Here is a 22,801-nt window from a genome sequence, read left to right on the forward strand (position 1 = left end):
TACTTTCCTACGTCATAATAGGGGTCTTATTTGCAGTGTGTTGTCACAGAGTGTTTGCAGAATGTCGACACTATATTATGCGGTAACGACGTTGATGGCGTGCGGGTGTCGGTTACGTTTTTCGTGGGTCAATGTTGATACACGCGTAAATCTGTCCGCTATGTCCATTCAGATTTTTTATATGTGATGCAGGCGCATGAACTTGGGCTGGAAAATGTAAATACAATTTTTACACTAAATAAAATCCGTCGCAGTGGTGAAAGGACGGGTTAAATCTCTCTCTTTATAAATTCACTAACAAAAGCAAATATACATATGTATGCTAAAAAGTAAAGAGACATCTACTAAACCTCACACGCATCTAAAAACCTGAAGTTTCTCCAAAGCCGTCTTACAAACGGCTGTTCTTTGTTGAAGGTAGCGTATATCTAAAAATCTTTTATCCTTCTCCCTGAGGTGAGAGTTTGTTACCGCAATGACGTCACTATCTGTGTTCATTTAAAGTGACATTAGAAAATGGATTCTTCATGTTGCAGCGATATTGGACAAACACTTTGCTTGTTAAAGTATATGATAGAAACCAGAATGTGTTAGTTTAAAAATAGTCGTGCGATATACCGTGCATAAGACATAATCAAGCTCCATATCAATATAGGTAACTATTTTCAAAACTTTATAATAAAATAACATAGTTACATAAACACATCCATTGAAAATTGAAAATATATCATGCGGAACATCCCACAGGAAATTATTTTTACGTAAACATGTTGTCGTGAATATTTTCCACCGCCATCACCTTTTGTAACCCTTTTACTGGTCCATCACTCTTCGAATAACTCTCAGAAATATTGAATTTCCTACAGGAAATTAATTGTTAATCTAATTATTTACTCTGACTACACAACAAATTTTATACAGCCAAAATATTTTTGGTAGCTAGCTATAGATAATTAAATCCAAGAAACAGGTACGAACAATCAATGTTTTTCTCTACGCAATATTTAATTTATTTTAACCTCGAGCTTCTCCGACTTGATGCCATAACCATACGTGACACAAATACACAAAAACATTTAAAGTTTGCAACGTGAATCGTATCTCCTTACTTGTATGATTTGAGGGCAAACATTACGCGGCTTGGAGAGGGTGCAGTACCAACTGCCTTGGGATATTACTTTAATCGCGGAAGGCTGTTATGGTCAAAGTTTGAAAGCGTTGCCAGTACCACAACTCGCCCGCTTATTGCTCGCTCGCCTGTTATCGTTCTCTTAACATTTTTGTTTTTTACTTCTCAAGAAAATGTACTGTTTGCTCTTAAATGCAGTTCAGAACTTCGAATTGAAATAAAAATAAGAAGTTTTAGGTTCTAGTTCGCGATTTAGTGACAAACTTGAAATACTGAGATATTTTTACACTTGTAAATAAAAGTAACGATCTACTTTATCTGCTGATGTACTGAGTACGCTTTTAATGTTTTGTCGATAAAACATAAGTACATGAGTAGTGAAGATGTAGTTTTACTCTTGAGGAAAGTAAAAAACTATCAACGAAACGACTTGAGCAAACGAAGAATTCGTCCAATATATTCACATTCACACTTAAGAAATCTCAGTATAAATATAAACTCATAAAAGTTTTTCCATAAGAATCTTTAAGTAAAATGGCTTAAGAATTAAATAAAAAAATAATAGTAAAGTTTAATATTAATGTCTTTCTTCGAATACGAAGGAGTTAAGTCGCCAGCTGTATTTATTATAGCCACTTCAGCGAGCGGAAGTAAGCTCTTCAGTGGCATGAAGTAGTTTTAGGAACAGCAGTACAGCACCCAATGCTCTCTGACACGGCAAAGAAACATCTCCACGACAAAACAAAATAAGCTCTAATGTCATCTAGCACAGAATTCAAATTCCAATGCTAATATACTACCTACTAAAAGATTATGGGTCGTTGTAATTTAAGATCTATTAGCACGCTTTTAAGGTATGTTATGTTTAGGAAATTGTTCTCTGCAATGCCTGTACTTTGGTGGATGCGAGGCAATTCTCTTGTAATCTTTATTCAGTAGGTGCCATTGAGACGAAATATACAGTGAACTACACTACACTGAGTGAGTTCAAAACTGTATCGACGTCGCGGTTCATAGCTTGACTATAATATTAAACGACATACTAAAGCATTATGCCTTTTAGTATGAAATATAAACAAGCCATTATCATCATTACGCAGATAGTGTATTTATTAGTGCGATTATACCCACATACGGCTTCCAATCCAAACCACTGCTGCACTGTTGTGATTGATTAACATTTTAGCATTTTAGTTTTTGAAACGTTTCCCCATCATCTATTAAAACAATAGACTTTTCGATAACTAATACCTGATAATAATATCAATACTTACATAAAAAAAATAAGTTTCTTTAATATAAAGTTGGCAAGCCAACGATGCTTTTTTATAGGTGTCTAATGGCTAATGGCAGGTACATAATGATCAAGACATCAATCACCTAGCATCAATGATTATTAGAGTGATTTAACCCACTCGAATGCCAAATATTCGATAGGTACACCTAATAAAGGTAATCATTGCAAATAAGGACACTACATAACATCTATATAAGCTAAGGAGACTCATTTCAAATAAACACATTTAGATATGAAACCAAACAAAAAACCTAACATGCGGGGAAATGAAACAATATTTAAGGACGATGCCCAAATCTCGTAATACGCTAGGGTCCACTATCATGTTACCCACGAAAATACGTAACATTACGTGCAAAGAGATCTTGTTTTGCTCCCTAAATAAAGTAAGTCAACATTTCTGCGATGTTATTACTAGACTATACTTATAATAGCAAAGAGACGACACTATAATGGTGCGAAATGGAAATGTGTCCACGACGAAAATATATTATGTGTACTAAGATAAATAGGGGTCTCAACGTCGCCATTTTAGCTCTGATGTAACTGCAGCGTATGCACTTTTATAAAGTAAACAAAATCCCTCAATTTCAGACGGAGTTTCACAAAGAATTAATTGTTATTGACAATGTTGCAGCTGTGTGTTTCTCAGCTTGATTAAACTGGACCAAGTCCACAAATTAGCCGTCTCTGCGGACTCCGCCGAGTTGCGAAATGTAATGTTAAAATTGTCTGTATTACACAAATTGCACTGGGGAATTTTATACATGTAGGATCTACGAATTAACAGACGTTGTGTGTTTTATTGCTGTATTTGAATTGAAGTAAAATAAGAAGAAAACTTAATAAAACAAAGCCGAAGATACATCGGTCAAAACACCCGCTACAAATGAGTGTTCTCCAACAATTAAAATTAATAAATAGGTATGCAATTTAATAAATCACAGATAGTAACAGTATGTTTTGTGAATACAGTTACTAATACATATTTGTAGCGTGCAAGCCTTTTGAGTTTCAATACTGCGCCTGAAAAAAAATTACTACTCACTTTTGAAAAGACACGCAGATAAAGGAAAACAAATATAAAGATCATTTATTAAATAAACTGTCTATCAGTTATGAATAGTTGGAGCATGATACGTTCGCTGAAACATGTTTTGTATCGCTAATCATATTTCCGGAAAATGTAGTGCTGCTAATTATGGAAGCGATGTAAACACTAATGAACTATTCAAACCTAAGGCGATTTGAAATACGTCGCTTTTGCATAGCATATAAATTCGGGATAATTAGGCATGTTTGCAAAATTATTTATAGACATCTAAAGCCGACTTTGAAATACAAATAAGTGGGAATATGCGAGCATACAATATTGGTTTTGGATCGAAAATACCAGCTGTAAGACAAGATAAATTTGGTGCGCAAACTGTTGTTATAATCCAAAGTGGTAAAAAGCAAACATTGGTTGTGGTCGCGACCCGATTCCTCCAAGTTAATTGGTGTCATTAGTCATATGTCGGCCCGCTGCACACAGCACCTTATCTCCCATGATTTGTAACTCCGCTGAAGTATAAATTATATGCCCGAGGCTAAATTAACGAAGGACTTTAGCTTTAGCTTTGTTTAGCTTACTAATTGTGATAGCTATTTCCTTTTGTAATTGCCCTTGCGGTTGTTTTTCGCCTGCCTTATGTATTTTTAACGCAAAATAATTAATTTAACATAACATGCTAACGAATGAGATTTTTAATGAGTGTGTGCCCTCGTACTATAACGATGATGTTTTTGGAGGGTTGTTCAAGAAGCATCTTTTTGCTGTTATGACTATGTAAGCCGGACGAAGGCATAAGGTATATGGAAACAAAGTAATTTATCCAGGATTTCTCTGCAATTGACATGGCATGCGTTAAAATCTGTATAATAAAAATACAAGCTATTTTTTTCAGGAAGTGAAATTTGTTTCTATCTACGAGGAATTGAACACCTCACGCCATCTGCCAAATCTTGCCCAAGCTGCCCTGTTCGAATCCTGCATTTAGGATTTGTTGGGCGGAATATTGTGAAGCTTATTCGGTAGATGGAACTGGCGTCCTAACCCACAAAAGAGCCCTTGAGTGAAGCCCCGAAGTAACCGATAGGTGTTCCTGTAGTGCTTTGCAGCGTCTTCATTGTCTGAGTAAGCTAAAGTAAACTTATTTAATACATTTTGGTGCTAAATTCACATACTTATTTAATTTTATAATATATTTTCAAATGATCACCCATGCTTGTCCTCTGGATTCCTTAGCTCAACTACTGATTCTGAAAAAGGTACAAGTCGATGTATTTTAGGGTGCTTTCACACAAGCGAATTCTGAGCGGTTACAATGCGGAGCAGGCTCGCGATGACTACGTTTCGAGTACGCAGCGAACTCGTAATTCCCTTGTGTGGTAGAGCCCTTCATGGTCTAATTTATAAGGTGAAAAGGTTAATAAAACATGTTTTTAATGTCAATATTCTTTTATTTTAATAAAAAAGACCATTTCAACATTCGACTAACAAATCACTTTCTCCTTTGAACAAATACAGCTCCACTCCTCTAAAATAGACATCACAGATAAAATATAGACACAAAATATCCTTTTTGCCACTAAAATTGTTACCAGTTGTCTATCAAACGCTGTTTAGCTTTCTTTTGGTTCATAGGTTAGAAAAAAATGCTTGGAAATAGTACCCAGTATACCTTGGCACGTGCTGAAGAAGAAAGCTTAACTTTAATGTACTGAATTGGACATTTCGAAGTGTCAAGGTATGCTGAGTAACTCCTAACGCGTAGTATGGGAACTATACTTTAAAATTACCTATCTAGAATCTATATAACAGCTGTGTCTATCTACACACAGCCTTGACATTATGTTCTTGATTTGTCTACCTAACATCACCATGATAAATATAAACATACCGACATAATAAGGTATGCTTCAGTAAACATGTAATCAAGTTTACAATTATTTTATAGTTGCCATCAACGTCCTGATCATGATGACTTTTGCCGACGCAATTTCAAATTTAAATGACCTTTATACAATTCCCTTGTAATAGGAAAATTACTAACATTTCTATTCAATGTTAAGAGTGGCCGTTCGTACACTAGCCTACGATAGTCTTCGATATCCGACTACCGCAAAACAATTTCAAATTGTTCATAGAGTTGGAGCTACATATGCACGAGATGTCGACATTTTATTTTGTAATCGGGTACCGAAGATTTACGTAGCGTTGTGTTCGAAGGGCCTTAAAAATTGAGAATTTACTCCTGACGTTACAAGTTAATACAATAACCGACAGTTGCACAAAGCTCCATTGAAGTTAAAGCTTCTTTAAATCTATTGCCGACTCTTTCTTTGTCAACAAGATGACAGCAATAGATTTAATGAAGCTTTAACTTTAATGGAGATTTGTGCAACTGACGGTAAGTCCGTCTTTATTACAATCATGACTACTGTTTCAGATAATACACAAGAGCCTTAGGCACATGCATAATTAGCGAAAATGGCTACTTTATTTCTCATTACATACACGAAACATTCGAATTTCCAGCTATGAAACAAAACATCAGTCCATCTTACTATGAAATTATTATGGTCACCCTTTTGATATTGTATTACATCTCTAATATTTTATTAACAAAATATATAAACCATTCCATAAACGGACTTTGATAACAAACAGCTTCCATACAAACTATAGATAATAAATATTATGCGCAGAATATTATTTATTAAATATGTAAGTATTTTAGAAAATAAAAACGAGGCTGATTGCATGTACATGTTTGATATGTTTCATAATAATGTGATGATATAAAATAAATTAAAATTAGCTTGACCAACATTTTTGAAAAGCTATTATCGTACTTACGCTATTGTTTTCCATGATCATAAGATGAAAACTAAATAAACTTAAAATACACATAATGGCAAGATGTCTTTGACAAAATATTGGTACGTGTTAAAAGTGAAGATATTACATGTTGATATTTTTCTATATTAGGTGCAGTAAACAGATCTACAAACTCGTAAACCTGACAAGAAATTGATTTCCAATAGCAAAAATCGACTGTGAATATTTTTTACGATCACAGCATCGAGTTTTAAAATTCTAATGAAGTAGATAGTAGGTACGTAATCATATTACAATGAATAACAGCGATTTCGGGCAATAGGTAGGTAAAGGAACGCCGCAGAAGTGACATAGCAAACTTAACGAGAGGCGAGCTAAACAACATTTCATAGTACAAAATATCATCACGAATTGTATGGTTAAGTTAATCAATATTTACATGGCGATTACACGTATTATGTACAATTACTTGGATACTAATCCTTCATCCCTAGCCGAAGATAGCAACATCGTTATCCGTAAAAACTAATTATTAGGTATTTATAACTGGTACATAATGTTTTAATAAAATATTCTTCTGAACTTACGTGTTTTTTTTTCGTATAAAAAAGCCTTACTCCAGCTAAATTAAAAGTACAACAGTGAGATTTTTTTGCATTGAAGGTGATTATTCTACTGGAAACTTACTATTTACATTTTCTTCAAAGCTTAGTATTATAAGGCTCACGTTCACCGACAACAGAAACTTCGGTTTTCTTTAAAACAACTGCTTACAGTGAATTTTCACAATCAATTTTGGAAGTAAACGATTGTTTTAAGAAAAACGGACGTTTATATTGTCGGTGTCTTTGGCCTAAGTAATGTCATATTCTATTCTGTTTTTTGTAAGTTTGCTTATAAATGATTTCTGACGACTTGTGAATCCAGATTTGTCATATTTTCTGACCGATTATATATTTTCCATTCTCTAGAATACTCTAGATATTATTAATTCTGAGATATTTACGTAAATACAATGATAATGCGATTGGAATTGCAAATGAACATATTTTCAAAGCCAGATAGACTGCTATCTAATACTGATAGTGTTGACCGAACATTGAGCAAATTATCGACATATCGATACATTACCAGAATGGCACAATCCTTCCTCTAAACATTAGAAATAGTACATTAATATAAGCATTTAATAATTATGTAACATACATAGGTAAGTAATTGTACTTGGTTTGCTAAAATTAATGAATTTAAACTTAATAAATGTGGTCCTTTGTAATTATTATGGGTATGCTGTAACGTTTTTCTGTTGGGGCTAATATGAGGCCGTACATTAAATAATTATAATTACCTACTTTAGATTATGTATAAAATAATAAATTAAAGTATTTCAACAATATATTTATAGGTATATATTATTGTATTATAGGTATCGACGGGTTAATGAAATAATGTTGACTTATCATCATATCTTTACGTGAAATTATAATGAACAGCCTCACGCAATACATTCGAAAGCAACAAAAGCACAGTACCTATAAGGTATCATTACTCGCCGGTTACTGTAAGCAGAAACACACATTGTACAATAGGTACCTACGCAAACTGCAGTAATGCAGGTACGTAGAATCAATTCTTATTGTGTATGTTCCTACTAGATATATGACCGAAGTAAGGCCGTTTACACATTACACAATTATACATGACACATCGAGACCAACTTCTACGAGTTTACCTGAAAAGACGCGAAATATGTAAACGCCCTTAGGGTCCGATGAATACAGCAATGGACATAAATACGAATTTAATTAAATGCAACTGTTAAATTATTCAAATAGGAACTTACAAAATCTTCAACTTAAGAATAAAGCTTTTATCTCACATAATAATAATAAATTTTCCTTTTTCTCTTACCCAATGTAATTTGCTGTAAGAAAAAGCCAGAATTATCAAAATTGTGTTGCTGTAAATTGTACAAAATAAAAATATAGTTATAAAACATGTTTTTTGTAAAGACAGGTATTTTTATACAAAAGCTAAATTATCATTGGACGTGATAAAAATGGATAGTACATAAATGGCCTGCTTAGGCCGCCTGTAAGAGACGAGGCAACATAACCGTACACCAAGCATGGAAAATACTTAAAAATTAACTGGGATGCTCACACGTTTTTCTTAGCACAAAATAAATTAATAATGCAACAAAAAAAAACATATAAACTTTTAGGTTTTCCTAACTTATACCTCAGATCAAAGAAATATAGGCAGATAGAGCGCTCAGAATACGCGAGTGTGTCCACCAAAGAGGATACAAAATCAAAAGCGGATACAAACTCGCGACAGTAGCGAGCTACGCATCGTCTCGCTCACATGTCACTAGTAATTTGTCATCAAAAATCAAAATATGCCGTCTTGTGTGTTTAAACACTGCAAAAGTTGTTCACAAAAACCAAGAAAACAAGATGGGACATCTTTCCACAAGTAACTATTGTTATTATTATTGTTTTCGTATTTATTTTCCATAAAATATTTTCGACTCACTTGAAACACATAACCTTGACAGTAAATCATTTGTGATACCAGTAGCTATAACGGGGAAATTACCCTGAATTAGGGGAATATGTATTGTGTATAAAAAACGTCGATGTTGCATTAAAATTCATGACAAATATTTTTAACCGACTTCCCAAAAAGGAGAAGGTTCTCAATTCGGCCGGTATGTTTTTTTTTTTCAAAGTCAAAGTCAAAAGTTAAAGCTCTTTATTGTTTCTTTCTTTTTCTATGTATGTACATCGATTACGCCGAGGTTTATAGACTGATTTACGTGATTCTTTTTTTGTTCGACGCGGAATATATGCCTGTTAATCTCATAGTCATCAGGTCATGATCTGATGATGGAAACCCTGAGAAATCGAGGGCGACTTTCGAAAGTTGTAGGCATACATAGGGTAAAAACTTGACACTTAACTGAACAAAAATATGGGAGTATTTCTCAATATCTGGCAACCGTAAACGCACACAGATGCACGTGTCCCTACACGGCGCCGCGCACACATAAATAAAACCTGGCATCACTTCGTTGTTCGCGCAAGTTCTATCTGCCTATATTTCTTTGATCTGAGCCTAATACCTATTGCGAAACGCCTAAGACATTTTAATCAATCCTGTAAGATAACAATATCGAACGCGCTACAAACCGGAGTTCAAATAATGTTAGACATTACATACATAATTATTATAGAATACTTGCCGGTTCCCACATTGTTCTGAGAGCCTTTGCGGTGGTTTTTGATTCTGTGAAGAGACCCGTTGATTTAGTTGTTAATTCCTCGTCGTAATGATATTCTACCGTTCCATTGATAATCACGTCGCTGCAAATAATTTACTTTTACCAGACAAGGCGACATATTGTGGTTATATTACTGGTGGTAAAACAAATAAGCAAGTGTATTAGGTATTAGAATTTTAGGAACATATACTAATGTGTCGCGATACTGTTATCGTGAATAATAATTAGGTAAGTTTGTAGGAAGGCTATAAAATCTTAAAATACCAATACATAAACGAATCCTATAAAGAAATTGCAAAAATTTGGCAGTGGATCGGATACTTAATAATTTTTATGTTGTTATTAAATTAATTGGCAATCTAAAATTGCATACGCTAAATACTGGATGAATAAAAATAAGTTCTGCTGAAAAAGAATACCGTTGTTAAAAATAAGAAATAATGAATATACAATATTAACAGGAATATATAATTTGGAATGTAGAAAAAATAAAGAAAAAGAAGTAATGAAAATTACGAGAAGTGGAAAATGGAAATAAGTTTACAAGGATCTACGAACTGAATAAAAATTATGATACATTTCGGTGTCTTTGCAGCTGAGTACTTTAAGATGACACAGCTTTTATGAATGTCTGGTACGAGTATTAACTAGCAATAACAAATATTTGAACAACTGGAAAGAATTAGCCAAAATGCAGAAGATAATAAATAAAACTAAAAATTGTCAATTTTCATTGGTTTTGATCCGAACTGGTCTGGCTTTTAAACTGTAGAAAATTTAGTTTCAGGCAGCGATATTACCAGTAAGCACCATTCCTGCCGCCAGCAACTGTGATAACCGGAACAGCCATTCCGGTTTTCGTAAACGCCAAAGAATTATCAAGAAGCCAGACGAGCGACATCTGGCCGTCTGCACAGCCGCAGGAACGTATTCTTCGCAGCCCGCAGGTTAAACCATGGCTAACCCAGAACATTTGTCCGTCCGAGTAGCCCATGATCCAGCCATGATTCATATTTGATGTCGGCGGCTATGATCGGTATGGCTCAGAAATGAACCTAGGAGATTTTAGGTAATATCCCATAATTATATATTGTTTATTGTGGCACAGGCGTTGATTAGTCGCTTGCGTTCGTCGACGACGCGTTGTTGTAGCTCGTCCTTCCAGCGGTGTGCAGTGCGGTCTATTGTCGACGGCACTTTTAGGCAATTTGAACCGCCAAATTCACATGCGAGCTGGAATAACATTTAACATTTTTACTTTCCTGTATAATTGTTATCGTGTTTCTCTCTTATCTTAGCATTAACTGCTATTTGAACAAAATATTTGTCTGTGAAAGTATAAAATGTACCTAAACAGAATGAATATTTTAATATGCAAAACGATGACTCTCCGCAGGACTTCTCAACAAACTCAAGAAGTCGTAAATGTAAATAAAAGTTATACAAAACTTACAATAACCATTTAGGAAGGAAAATACCCTTTCAAACAAAAATAAATAATTGTTCAAATCGGTTTACAAAACATGGAGAAATGCGCGAACCAAGATAAAAAAATTCAAACATCCGAATTTAGGCCAAGTCACTGCTACTGCAATGTGATCAAAACTATTGATATTATCACAAAATACTGATTTATTATTACAAATTAAATTAAACAGTACTTTATTGGCATCTATGCAATGTCAAAACTTTTTACGATTTTACGTTTGTTTTTACGTTTAATGTTTTTGGTGCGATAAATATTTACCCGGTAATGATGCAGCAGTGCCCTATCATTGGGCACTCCCACAGAGCTGGCGCCGGGCGCGAGCTCCCACACGAAGTGGTTGCCGAGCTCGACGGCGTCGCGCGGGCGCAGCGCGTACTTGCTGCGGTTCTTCAGCGCGTGCGGCGTGCTCCAGCGACGCGTCTTGCGCGCTGTTAGGAGAGGCACCTTTGCCTCAGCGTCGTCCTGGAACCGGTTTAAAAGGATTTAAATACATGATAATAAAGTTTAAAATACACCTCGTGAGACATTGCCATAATGGCGCCCAAGATCGATTTCGGCTTCGGCAGCTGTTCTCATTTATATGATAACAGATTCTTCTGATCTTATGATCAGCCAGCTGCGGAGGACATTTTTATAGGTAGTATACAAGCGTTTGCGCAGACACAGATGCACTCACTATTCCTTTACTCTCATAGCCCAATGGACATTGCCATCAACCAAAACGTAGATGCTTGTCTCCCAAATGTAGACCCATTGAGAATAGTTGCGAGTTGTTTGCAAAATAATAGTTGTGTACTGCAGCTTTGCAGAGCATGAACAAATCACAATCTTACCTCCCATCTAAGATAAAAGAAGGCATTCCTAAACAGGAACGCAGAGGGCGCCTTCGAAGGCGGGTTGTATGACGCTCTCAACGCCGTCAGCAACGCCGGCAGCGTCCTCTCTCGTCGCGGCAGGACCAGCTCATCCACGTCTATGACGAGAAGCCAGCCGGCGCGAGACATCGACCTATATAGGCAGTCGTTGAACGCAGCGAACTGGCCTTCTGTTCTGTAACCGTCAAGAATAATAATTGAATCTCACATTTATTGTTGATCCATTATTTACCTGACCTAGATGATCAACTACTATTATTAGGTCTGCTGCCTGCCCTCCTCCCAATTTAATTTGGAGTCGTCGCAATATGTTTTCTTATTGTATTCCTCTCCGTCATTCGCCAGATCAACATTCATTTCCTACTTATTCTTGTTTATTTCAGTCAATCCATCCATCTTTTCGTCTGTCTTACTTTCTATTCATCTACCTTCATTAACACTAAGCAATTTCACATATTCTATGTTGCATGTTTCATCACTCCTCTCTATAAATATGTACATCACATGACAACCGCTTGCCTCTCATCTTTCCACAATATACATAACTAGACTAGAGAGTTTTTTCAGTCTATCCTTACATTCGAGAAGAAGTAGTTTCAAGTACTTTCTACAGCCTCACCTGATTTCAACTTTAGACAATATAGGAAGTTTCCACGACAGTAATGTAACCAGGCCTTGCTTGCGGTAGTCCTCGAGCAAGCACGCGACGGGCCTGCTCAACGACTCGTTGTACATGTAGAAGTGACTCGCTCCCAGCAGTCGGTTCATCTCGAACCACTCCACCAGCCACTGGTCGCGGTCGTACGAGTAATGGAACGGCTTCACACAGATGTGTAGGGTCTCCTGAAATTTAAAATATGCTGTGTTAAGATTCTTCCTACTTAAATATTGGGTTTTATTTTTCCTGTGCTAATATATTAAATAGAAAACAATTTTGTATTTGTTTGATTGTAGCCTGAATGCTACGCAACTAGTGAACCGATTAGAAAATTATTTCACTAAAAGCTACACTTATCCCGAGTAATATAAGTTATATTTTATCTCGGTACGACAATAGTTTTCATGGAACGGGGGTAAAACCCCTGGAAAACGGCTAGTTCTTTCTATATGCCTACTACTCGCTACGTTTTACCCAGGAATGAGAAGAAGTTCCCTTAAGAGAATTAACTGCAGGGAACAGGTACTAAATAAATATCATAATTACCTCAATCCCCGGTTTAGCTTCGGTATCGAGCACAACAAGCAGGTTAGTGGGTGGTACATTGGGCCTGTTGCTGGCTACCACCGACACTGAAGCACCCACAGTCTCCTGAGGCTTCACGCCCGAGTCACGGAGAAGGCACAGCACGTACGTCGCGCTGTATTTTAGATTCCAATTCTCGCGGATCGCCTGTAAATTAAAGATCGAAAATTCGATTACAATGTTGGAAAAAGTCTTATTTTAGGAAGTCCCTTATCGGCTATTAAATAAATTAAATTAAATTCTCTCGAATGCCTATTGAATATTTTAGAAGCGAGCATCTCTATTGATTGGAATAGAAGACCTATATCTAGCTTAAAATAATCCTAATTCAAACGAGTGATATCGTCATGCATACCAAACCATATTACACAAAATACATAAAGTACCGATTATGTAAATTCGAATGGATATCGTTTCGTGTATTATTTGTGTATAGATAAATCTCGGTGCTAAGCCGCTCAATGTGACTGTTTGGCCGGCTTCAACGCGCGCTTTCAGTTGTAAGCGTTTCCCGGCTCACTGACTCACTAATGTTCGTTCATAATATCCTATAATATGTTATCAAACATATAATAAAAGCCTATATCTTATGTTACTGGGCAGATAAGTTATAGGGACTGGAGAAATAAAACAATCGCTTTTAAAACTTCCATTTCATGTCCACGACGTAAATTGTAATTGTTTTATTTCAACTGCATATAAAATCATAGCTATTGCTCTATTGTGTACCTAAACGTTGTATTGTTTGAAACTATGTAAGAATACAGACTAGACTTACGCTTCATCAATTTAAAATCTGCCGCAATATACGTACCATGGACTTAACCGATCTATGTTGCCTTGATTGCAGACACCGCTTATCTGACTCGGTTATTTCAAGTTGAAGGTACGATTGCAATATGATTGGCCATAAAGACGTAACGTGTTGAAAACACATAAAACTGTGCGCGTATAACAGCTACAGATGTAATAAAGGACGACAATGATAAAAACCTTTTTTCAGATGAGCTCGTCAACATTTCGTCCCCTATCTACTTTTTTTCCAATTGTGCACACGTGTGCCTTTCCCAGTAGAAATGGATTCCTGATATTTTATCGGCTGATAGTTTAGTTGGAATCGCTTTTGACTTGATTACAAAATTGCGGACATTTGCCATTCGAAAAAGGAATGCGGAATTGAAATTATAATCGCATGGTTTAATGATTAGCAATGTAAAAATAATTTTATTTCATCCGCTTTGTTGTTCCTTTTTGTTCTAACAATAACAGAAAAATATAACACATAAATCTGATAAAACGTGTTTTACGCTGCAGATACTGTAAATAAATTAGTGTAATAAAACGTGTCGGGAAAATGTTACAAATACTAATAAATATACTTACTTCAAATATATGTCAGCTTCAAAGTGAGAGCTTTAAACATTTTATTTCCCAATTGTCATCAAGGAAGCTATAAAAAATCTATAAAAATGCTGAAGATTTTAAAAAACAAGGACATTAACCAAACATGGAACGACCGAAGCATAAATTTCATTTATTTTCAGTCTTACATTTCAGTAGATATTTTTATGCAATGGCCGTAAAAAAAGTTCAATTCAAAAATATATGAAGCACAACTTTTACGATTTGAAATTAATGCCCCTTGTCTCTTAGTTGGAAAACTTCGAGTATTTATATTACAAAGTTGAATAATTTGCGGAAATTCTTAAGCCGACATAACACAGTTTCATTTCCTTCAGCGAAACCTTTTGGCTAATCGACTCCCATTTATCCTTTCCACACGGGCCGTCGTCAAAGCATCTTTTGAATTCTTGTCGCTAAACCTTCGCTAAGCCACAACGATTTCCGCTATTCAAGCCTATTCTGTGTAAACTGAACCCTGGCTTGGTTAATATTAAGTTACTGACGACAGAAATATTTTGGGATTTAAATTTTAACCTCAATTATTTGGGGATATTCTGAAAAGGTGTCTTTTGTTCAGGATAAGTCTAGCTTTTTATACCAGTATCTTTAGCTACATTATATTTTTTTGTGTTCGAATACTCTAGGGTACTCCAATTTTTGGATAAGCCTAAAAGCGCCTTATCTTTGTTCGTTTTTGAATAATAGTTAGATACCTACCTACATACCTATATAGATTTCTACCTACTAAGTATCATCGCAGTGATAAATAAAAACGTAAAGGCTTTTTCAGTCTGCTAAACTGATCGACTACACAGAACCATACCTTGACTTTAGCTTTCAAAATTATTTTCTATTCTTTTTTTTTTGTTTCTGGCAATAAATCGATGTTAATGTCGACGATTCTGCCACTGACAAGTGATATGAGAAGAAAGTAGGTATATATTATTATAAAATGTAAGAAAGAAATAAAACTTAAAAAAGAAATTGCTTTCTCTTCTTGTAGGACTTGTTGAGTTAGTAGGACGTTTCAAAATTATGTTAACCAAAGCTTTTTCTTTTCACTGTTAAGCATAGATATAATATTACTAAACAAGATTGCGCACGCTCAAAATATATATTTACGAAAATGAACTCTATTCTAACGCAATAAGGTACTAAATTAGTTGCATAATACACAGAGGCAAATCCGAGCCGAGAGGGATAGTTCGAACGGAGGCTGTTTGTCTCTTTCTAACACCTTGCCAGCATAAAAAATGTTGTGATCAAAAGTTTTGTCTTCCCAAAAAACAATTGAATCACTTATATTTTTATCTTATTTTAACAATTGTAAGTCAACAAATTAATAACAATCGCATTAATTTATTCGTATTTATTATTAAAATATAAACAACATAAATTTTTATTTTTCTTTTTTTTATTTTCTAGCGGTAACCCTGAACATTCTTGGCGCGTAATCAGCATTTAAAATTTTGTTTATATTTTTTTGTATTAAATAAATTTAAACTATTAAAATGGTGAAAAGTGTTGCGTTTCTACTTGCAAAAGTGAATCCTATGGTGGTTGCAATATATCGTTCCACAGGTTAGCTAATAATAACATTTTCGTAAACCAAACAACTAGGGTGCCCATGAATTCTTGTAATGAGTCAAATTATGGGTGATGGATTTTAAAACTGTTGTACTATTGTTATAGCTTCCCAAAAAATGAAGAAAGGCGACATAAATGGCTCAGCAGTCTATATATGAAGTAAAAATACAAAAAAAAACAGTCTTCACTTCGAATCTTCCTGCTTTTATACTGCTAATTTCCGCTAATTATTAAAAGCCTTTATTAGTATCTTAAGGTCACAAACTGCGTAAGTTAAAACTTCAATACTAATCTGTGTTTAATAATCTTAGCAAATTCGGATTTGTCTCACATAGCTTAATCTCATAGTCACCCTATTAGAAAGGGACAGACAGCCTCCGTACTAACTGTTTCACTCGGCTCGTTTTTTGGGTTTATATGCGCAGTCCTGTTTACTAATATTATGTCTATGCTGTTAAGACATACTGACAGCTGTCACTAAAACATCTTTGGCTTACGGGTAATCAGAAGCTGGTAAGTCTGATAACAGTCGCTCCTTGTAAAATACTGGTAAGTACTCAGCTGCTTACGGTTAGACTAGCATCCAGGGAAAAGGCTAAGCAGAGTATCCTCCCCACTCAGAGACATTTAATGATTACTTAAGTCACTCCTTAGTGACACTAAGGAATGGCTTAACCGTCAAATCCGTAGCGGACCCCAATCGGGGTCTGAACATCAATGTCACCGTAAGCTCGGTTTAGACCCCAATTGGGGTCTGCGAATCAGTCATACACTTTCCTAATTATTTACGCTCATATTTATTTTATTTCCAATCAAACCACATTTGTGAGTACTAAATAAAATAACTAAATAAATTTAAATTATTTTTACGCATTCAAACCTTTCATATTTAGCATCCCGTTAGAAATATACCTTTTTAAAATCCAATCATAATTACCGGGAATTCTGATCGAACTCGCCATGTTTGTTTACATTAGTTGTTTTTTTAAATTTGAATACGCATAGACAAGATGGCGACGGTGATAGAAGTTTTGCATCGAATGATCCGATTCGTTAAAATAAAGAATCGATTTAATTATTTGATATTATAATATTACTAAATTGCACTTTTGTATACTTACCATAATCTGAAAATAAATTAGGAAAAGTAAAATGACTTAACTTATTTTGAAAAAAATGCTAGAAAATCAGTGGTAGAAAATACGTTGTAGCCGGAATAAAAAAATCTTCGGTTTTAAGGGTTTCTGAAGACGGCAAATGAAGACATATTTATTTCTTCGGGTGTTTTATGTGCAGGATTCCTGTAGACCTGCCAAACTTAATGGCGATTCGTTACTTCCAACTTTTTAACTGAGCGGCAAAGCTAATTGACGAGAGCTGTAGTTAGGAGTAGCTATCGCAAAATTTTATGACGATTTTATTGTTTGAAAGGGCAAATAGGTAGTTGGAAGTGCTACTCGCTGTTCATCGAAAGCTGGTCCAAGATGGAAAGATGGCCGCTACCGACTTATTTTTAATCGACTTCCCAAAAAGCGGAGGTTCTCAATTCGACCGATTTTTTTGTATGTTTGTTACGCGATTACTCAGCCATTTATTTCTCGATTTTGATGATTCTTTTTTGTTTGTTAGCGTATACTTCCGAGGTGGTCCCATTATCATCAGGTCAGGATCTGATGATGGAAACCTTGAGAAATCGAGGGCGACTTTCGAATCAGATCCTGGACCTAATAACAAATATGGGGAATATACCCTTTCGACCAAAAACAAACATCCAAATTGAGCAGAGGGGTTAAGTAACTATTAAATGTCTCTGAGTGGAGAGGTAAGACTATTAAAGTGACCGTACATAGAAGCATACCTTGACTTTAGCTTTGAGCGTGAGCGTGCGGTTATCAGGAAGCCACATGCGACACATGACGTTGTCCGCGCCTCGCGTCTTGGTCGCCGCGATTATCCGCACCGCAGCCACCGTCCGTCGCTCCACGTACGCCGAATACACGTAGAAACGAAACCTGGAAAGGAATTATAAAACTAGTTAAAAAATGTTGACGTTGAAAAAAACAGTTAAGTAAAAGTCAAATGTTTTTATTTCAAATAGGCCTTTGCAGGCTCTCATGAAACGTCACTAGTTGCACGGTTCCAAAAAGTTGGACATATAGAGAAGAGCCGACAAGAAACTCCGTTACATACCCTCGGTTGCTGAAAGATCCATTAAAGTTAAAGTTTCTTTAAATATTTTGCTGACACTTTCTTTGTCAGCTAGAAAAAAAGTGTAGGTTCAATAAAAAGCAATAGATTTAAAAAAGCTTTAATTTTAACGGATCCTTCTGCAACTGAAATTAAGTCAACATCTCCGAAAGAATATGACTATCATAAAGAGATAGATCTATGTAACAAATCCTAGGTGCAAGTACCTACGTAATTATGCATGAAATCTCAATGACGCATTGCGTATTCTATGGGGCTTCTCATCCAATTCTCTCAAATCACCTATCGGTGTGTAAGTAACAACTCTTCATTATTACGCATCAGCTTAACATTGTCGATTTTACGAGCGAATAATTTTCGCCTCTCAACTACGTATTTCAAGAGCTACTCACAACCCTTTGCAAGTTCTAAGACGAATTTTCAGTTACGTTAATGATGTCCTTCTGACATTGAAAGAAAATCTATACGATCAATGAATATAATATTCATGCACGAGAAGTTCTTTTGAAACACGACAAATAGGGTAACTACTCATATTTTAGATACATACATACTTGTGTGCCGTCCTAAAAACAGTTTAACCAGTGAATCGGAACATTGAACAAAATACTAGTTACTGAAATAACGGTTGTTAAAATACTGTCTAAATAAGACATAAGTCTGGTTATGATATATTTAGAAACATTAATTACCAAATAAAAAGTCACGCAGACTCCACCCCAAGATTAGCAGACACAGAGTGAGATGCGTCTGGGAAGCGACAGACCGATTAATATTCAGCATAATGTTTCAAAACAATGCTTGCACACGTACACAATAGTACGCTAAGCCCCTGCCAACATTTTCACGGGAAGGCATCTCTCCAAAATGTAGGGTTGCCACTAGCTTATTAGTAAAAATATTATATTTTAGCATTAGTTGAACTTGCTCATATTATGTAATACTAGGTTTTCAAATAAAAAGTAGTTTTACGATTGTCGTTGCAAAAATATCATAGCAAACGAATTTTGCTAAATAGTAAAAGAGATGAATAAAGACGTTTTTGAATAAAATAGTGTCCAATATTTTATTTTCATAGCGTTTACGTACACAAACGAAAACCAACGCTTCAAAGAAAAGAAAAGCTCGATTTTATTTTTAACGTCATCTTAAATTCAAAAGTACTGTGCATTTTCTTAGTTGGCAACCCTGCCAGCTCCAAACATACGGTGTGACTAGCATCGTGTTGTGAACGCTCACGAGAATATCCGGCCGGAAGGGATCGCTAGTTTTGTTTGTAATTAACAATGGAAGAGGGGAATGCTCACAGTAATCACTGCTCCTATTGTGTGTTTACCAATTTTTAGGGGGTTTCTACACAGTGCATGTAGCTGGAGCAAGTTAACATGCGCAAGTGACGCGCGCAACGCAACAGAGCACGCGGGTGGGTACATGCGCGGGTCGCTGGACCCGCACGTTTTTAAAATGCATGTAACCAGCGCATGTGCCTCAACATGCGCAAGCTTCTTGTACCGTGTAGATTCACCTTTACTTCAGAGACGATAGTCACCCGTTTTTACTAGCCATAAAGTCCGGGCTAAGATTACGGTAGCGTATTGTAGGCGTGACAGTTTTGTTGTCATTCAAGACAGAGTTTTTCTTACAGCGATTTCTTTGCAAGGGTTTTTTATGGTAGCTCATGTATGAAGATTAGTAGCCGTTAGTTTTATGGCTTAATACGGGGTTTATCATAGACGAAGGTGCAATGCGGGTGTCGTCAATATGTGAGTTGAAGTAGTGGGTATGGAATTCAGTCCATGAGTGAAAACACACCATATCGGTTCTACAAAAGCTCTTAGAAAAATCACGCTAGAAAATGTTACTTATTATGGTTATATCAATTAACGCTTATAATTGAATATTAAATAAATCCCACAAGCACATATTAAGCAGTCAAAAGACTGCGAATTTCCCATTTCACCACCAACTAGGCGTGATCATTCATATTTAAAAACACCTGTCGCAGTGTAATGTCCCTACCGACTTCACCCTATTCATAAGGGGTCAGTGGGTCGGCAAAGCTCTTTACTTATATCTATTCATTGAAGTAACACTGCCTTACTAACACATGATATCCTTTGTTCTTTCAACCACAGCCACGGTGTAAGGAAAGATAAGAGGAGATGCCATAATGCAGGTAGATCAGACGCCTTCTTCTAGGTCAAATTCGTAAGATGGGGCTGACTAAAACGATCAGTTACAAGTGAACTAACGAGGCAATTGGTTTTTTGAGACATCCAAGGGGTCCAAAGAAAGCGTATAAGGGCGAAAACAGTAACGTTCCCCGCTCACCAGCATTTTGGCGTGCTACTTTCTCAGGCGATTTTCCGTTATGGCACCTTCGCTCATCATTTTGTTCTCCATGACGACATCATACTCGAGCCTGGTCGGAGTATAAGCTAAAAATAGACCACACCATTACCAGCCATTACTTCGTAATATTCCATTATAGGTGGCCGTGTTACGGGGATGGTAACTTACACCTGTGTTGTTACAATATCGTAATGGAAAGGTACGCAAAACAAGGCTATTGCTGAACATATTGAAAATTGTTTGCTTGATCATGTTGATAGAAGTTATAGATTCATTTTTTTACGAAGAAATGAAGAAAACCCTTTTGTAGATAGATTAATATTTTCCAAACGGATTGATCCCGTCAGAACGCAGATGGAACCGCGGGAACAGCCAGTTGGTTATACATTTGCTAAAGAATAAATCATACACGCCAATATTTAACATTCAATTTCAACTCAACCCCACAAACCCAATCTCTAACTTCATCACTTACTTCAATTATTCATTTCAAAGCAAAACAGACTCAACCGCTCGAACCTAGCTCACAAAGATATGTTAATTGCTATCGATATTAAATTCCTTGTTATAAACGGAATCACAAATTCACGATCGGAATCGGGAACGAGACCGAAGCTTGTAATAAACGGTGCCTATCCAAATGCAAATATTTGTCAACGACCTCCCAGTGATACGAAATTTGCGGCTGTGACGTTCAATTGTTTATTTAATACCAGCCATAGACATTCTTGGATGCCATCGATCCGTCTGTCGCCAACTGAACTATTCTGTTACCAGCCAGTTAGTTTCAAAGATCAGATATTAAGTTCATCCTTTATGTTTTGGGAGAATCATTTCGGGGTGGATGTCTATAGAAAGTAAATTGTGTCATTGTTATCTCTAATGGTAAGTGGCGTTGACTTCAATGGTATAATGATCGTTGATATGTCTTTGGATCTTCACCAAACATCTCAAGGGACCAATTAACTTTACTTTCCGGCTCCCGGATGAAAAGTAGCCTTTCCTTTCTTAGGCTCTAGCTAGACTATCTGTGTACCAAACTTTATTTAAATCATGTGAGTAGTTTTGGCCTGAAAGTGGGACAGACGGACAGAGCTACTTTTGCATTTAAACTAATACATATATTTTAGGATTTAGAAAATCCGATTATCCAAATAAAACGCTAGTTCGGGTCACTAATCCTCAATTGTAGGTACATTGTAACACAGAACACGCAAATCAGAACGGCACACAATGTAAACATTATAATTAGGTGCACATGTACTCTATTTCATTGATTGAGATGACTAATGTAGGTAAATAAACCAATAATGTAAATGTTTCCTCATTCAAATGTATTTATCGACATTGTAACCCACAAACTCGTTGAATGAATAGGCATATGATACGCAGATATATAACATTGGTCCAACATTGCTAGCATATGAAACCGAGACTGCCTAAAGTCGAACGTATGTATTTTTAAAATAAATTAAATGTTAAACCATTGTTTAATAAAAAAGTTACGATTTTTCCATTTCCATTTCTACAGAAAATTTTAAGGGAAGCAATAGCTACAAAAACCTCTTGCTCTCAAATTTTTGTTAGATTGTTATCAGCGTATTATGTGTGTATTCCTATTCTCCCTCCCGTCTTAGTTTCCATTAACTACTTACATGCAATAAACAGACGAGCGGATCCTATTGTGTCGATACAATATTTATAGATAAGCAACATTCATTGTCTGAAGGAAAATCTAGGGCAGGTTCTTATTCTCGCTAAGAAAGTTAAATCTGTTAAGCTCAGAAACTTGGATCGATAAGTGTAACCTATTTAGTAATTAAATTCAAGTTTTTATATTTAATAACATAACAGAAGCAATGAAATTATTTCGTTCATTTTTATTGTGCCTCTGAACAAAACAGCAAGATTTATTACCCCACAATGGCAGAGCCCAAAAGGGAAACAGATGTTGGAAAACCAAAAATATTGCCCTGTTCTTGATGGGTTTGATTATAAAAGTATATCTTCTCATTTTGATTACAATAATTTATAAATTCATAGAATAT

General features: G+C 35.7%; 1 protein-coding gene across 1 annotated transcript in view; it reads right to left on the reverse strand.

Annotated features, from left to right (window-relative positions):
- Positions 1-10,678: 10,678 nt before the first annotated feature.
- Positions 10,679-22,801, reverse strand: part of LOC135118768 (uncharacterized) — a 71,549-nt gene continuing 59,426 nt past the window's right edge. The window contains exons 3-8 of the mRNA XM_064041622.1: positions 18,052-18,205; positions 13,164-13,349; positions 12,579-12,802; positions 11,918-12,134; positions 11,343-11,546; positions 10,679-10,828 (exon numbers count right to left, since the gene is read on the reverse strand). Coding sequence (XP_063897692.1) covers positions 10,679-10,828; positions 11,343-11,546; positions 11,918-12,134; positions 12,579-12,802; positions 13,164-13,349; positions 18,052-18,205 — 1,135 coding nt within the window. The remainder of the gene's footprint in view (positions 10,829-11,342; positions 11,547-11,917; positions 12,135-12,578; positions 12,803-13,163; positions 13,350-18,051; positions 18,206-22,801) is intronic.

The sequence above is a fragment of the Helicoverpa armigera genome, chromosome 2 (genome assembly GCF_030705265.1).
Source record: "Helicoverpa armigera isolate CAAS_96S chromosome 2, ASM3070526v1, whole genome shotgun sequence".
Taxonomy (NCBI): domain Eukaryota; kingdom Metazoa; phylum Arthropoda; class Insecta; order Lepidoptera; family Noctuidae; genus Helicoverpa; species Helicoverpa armigera.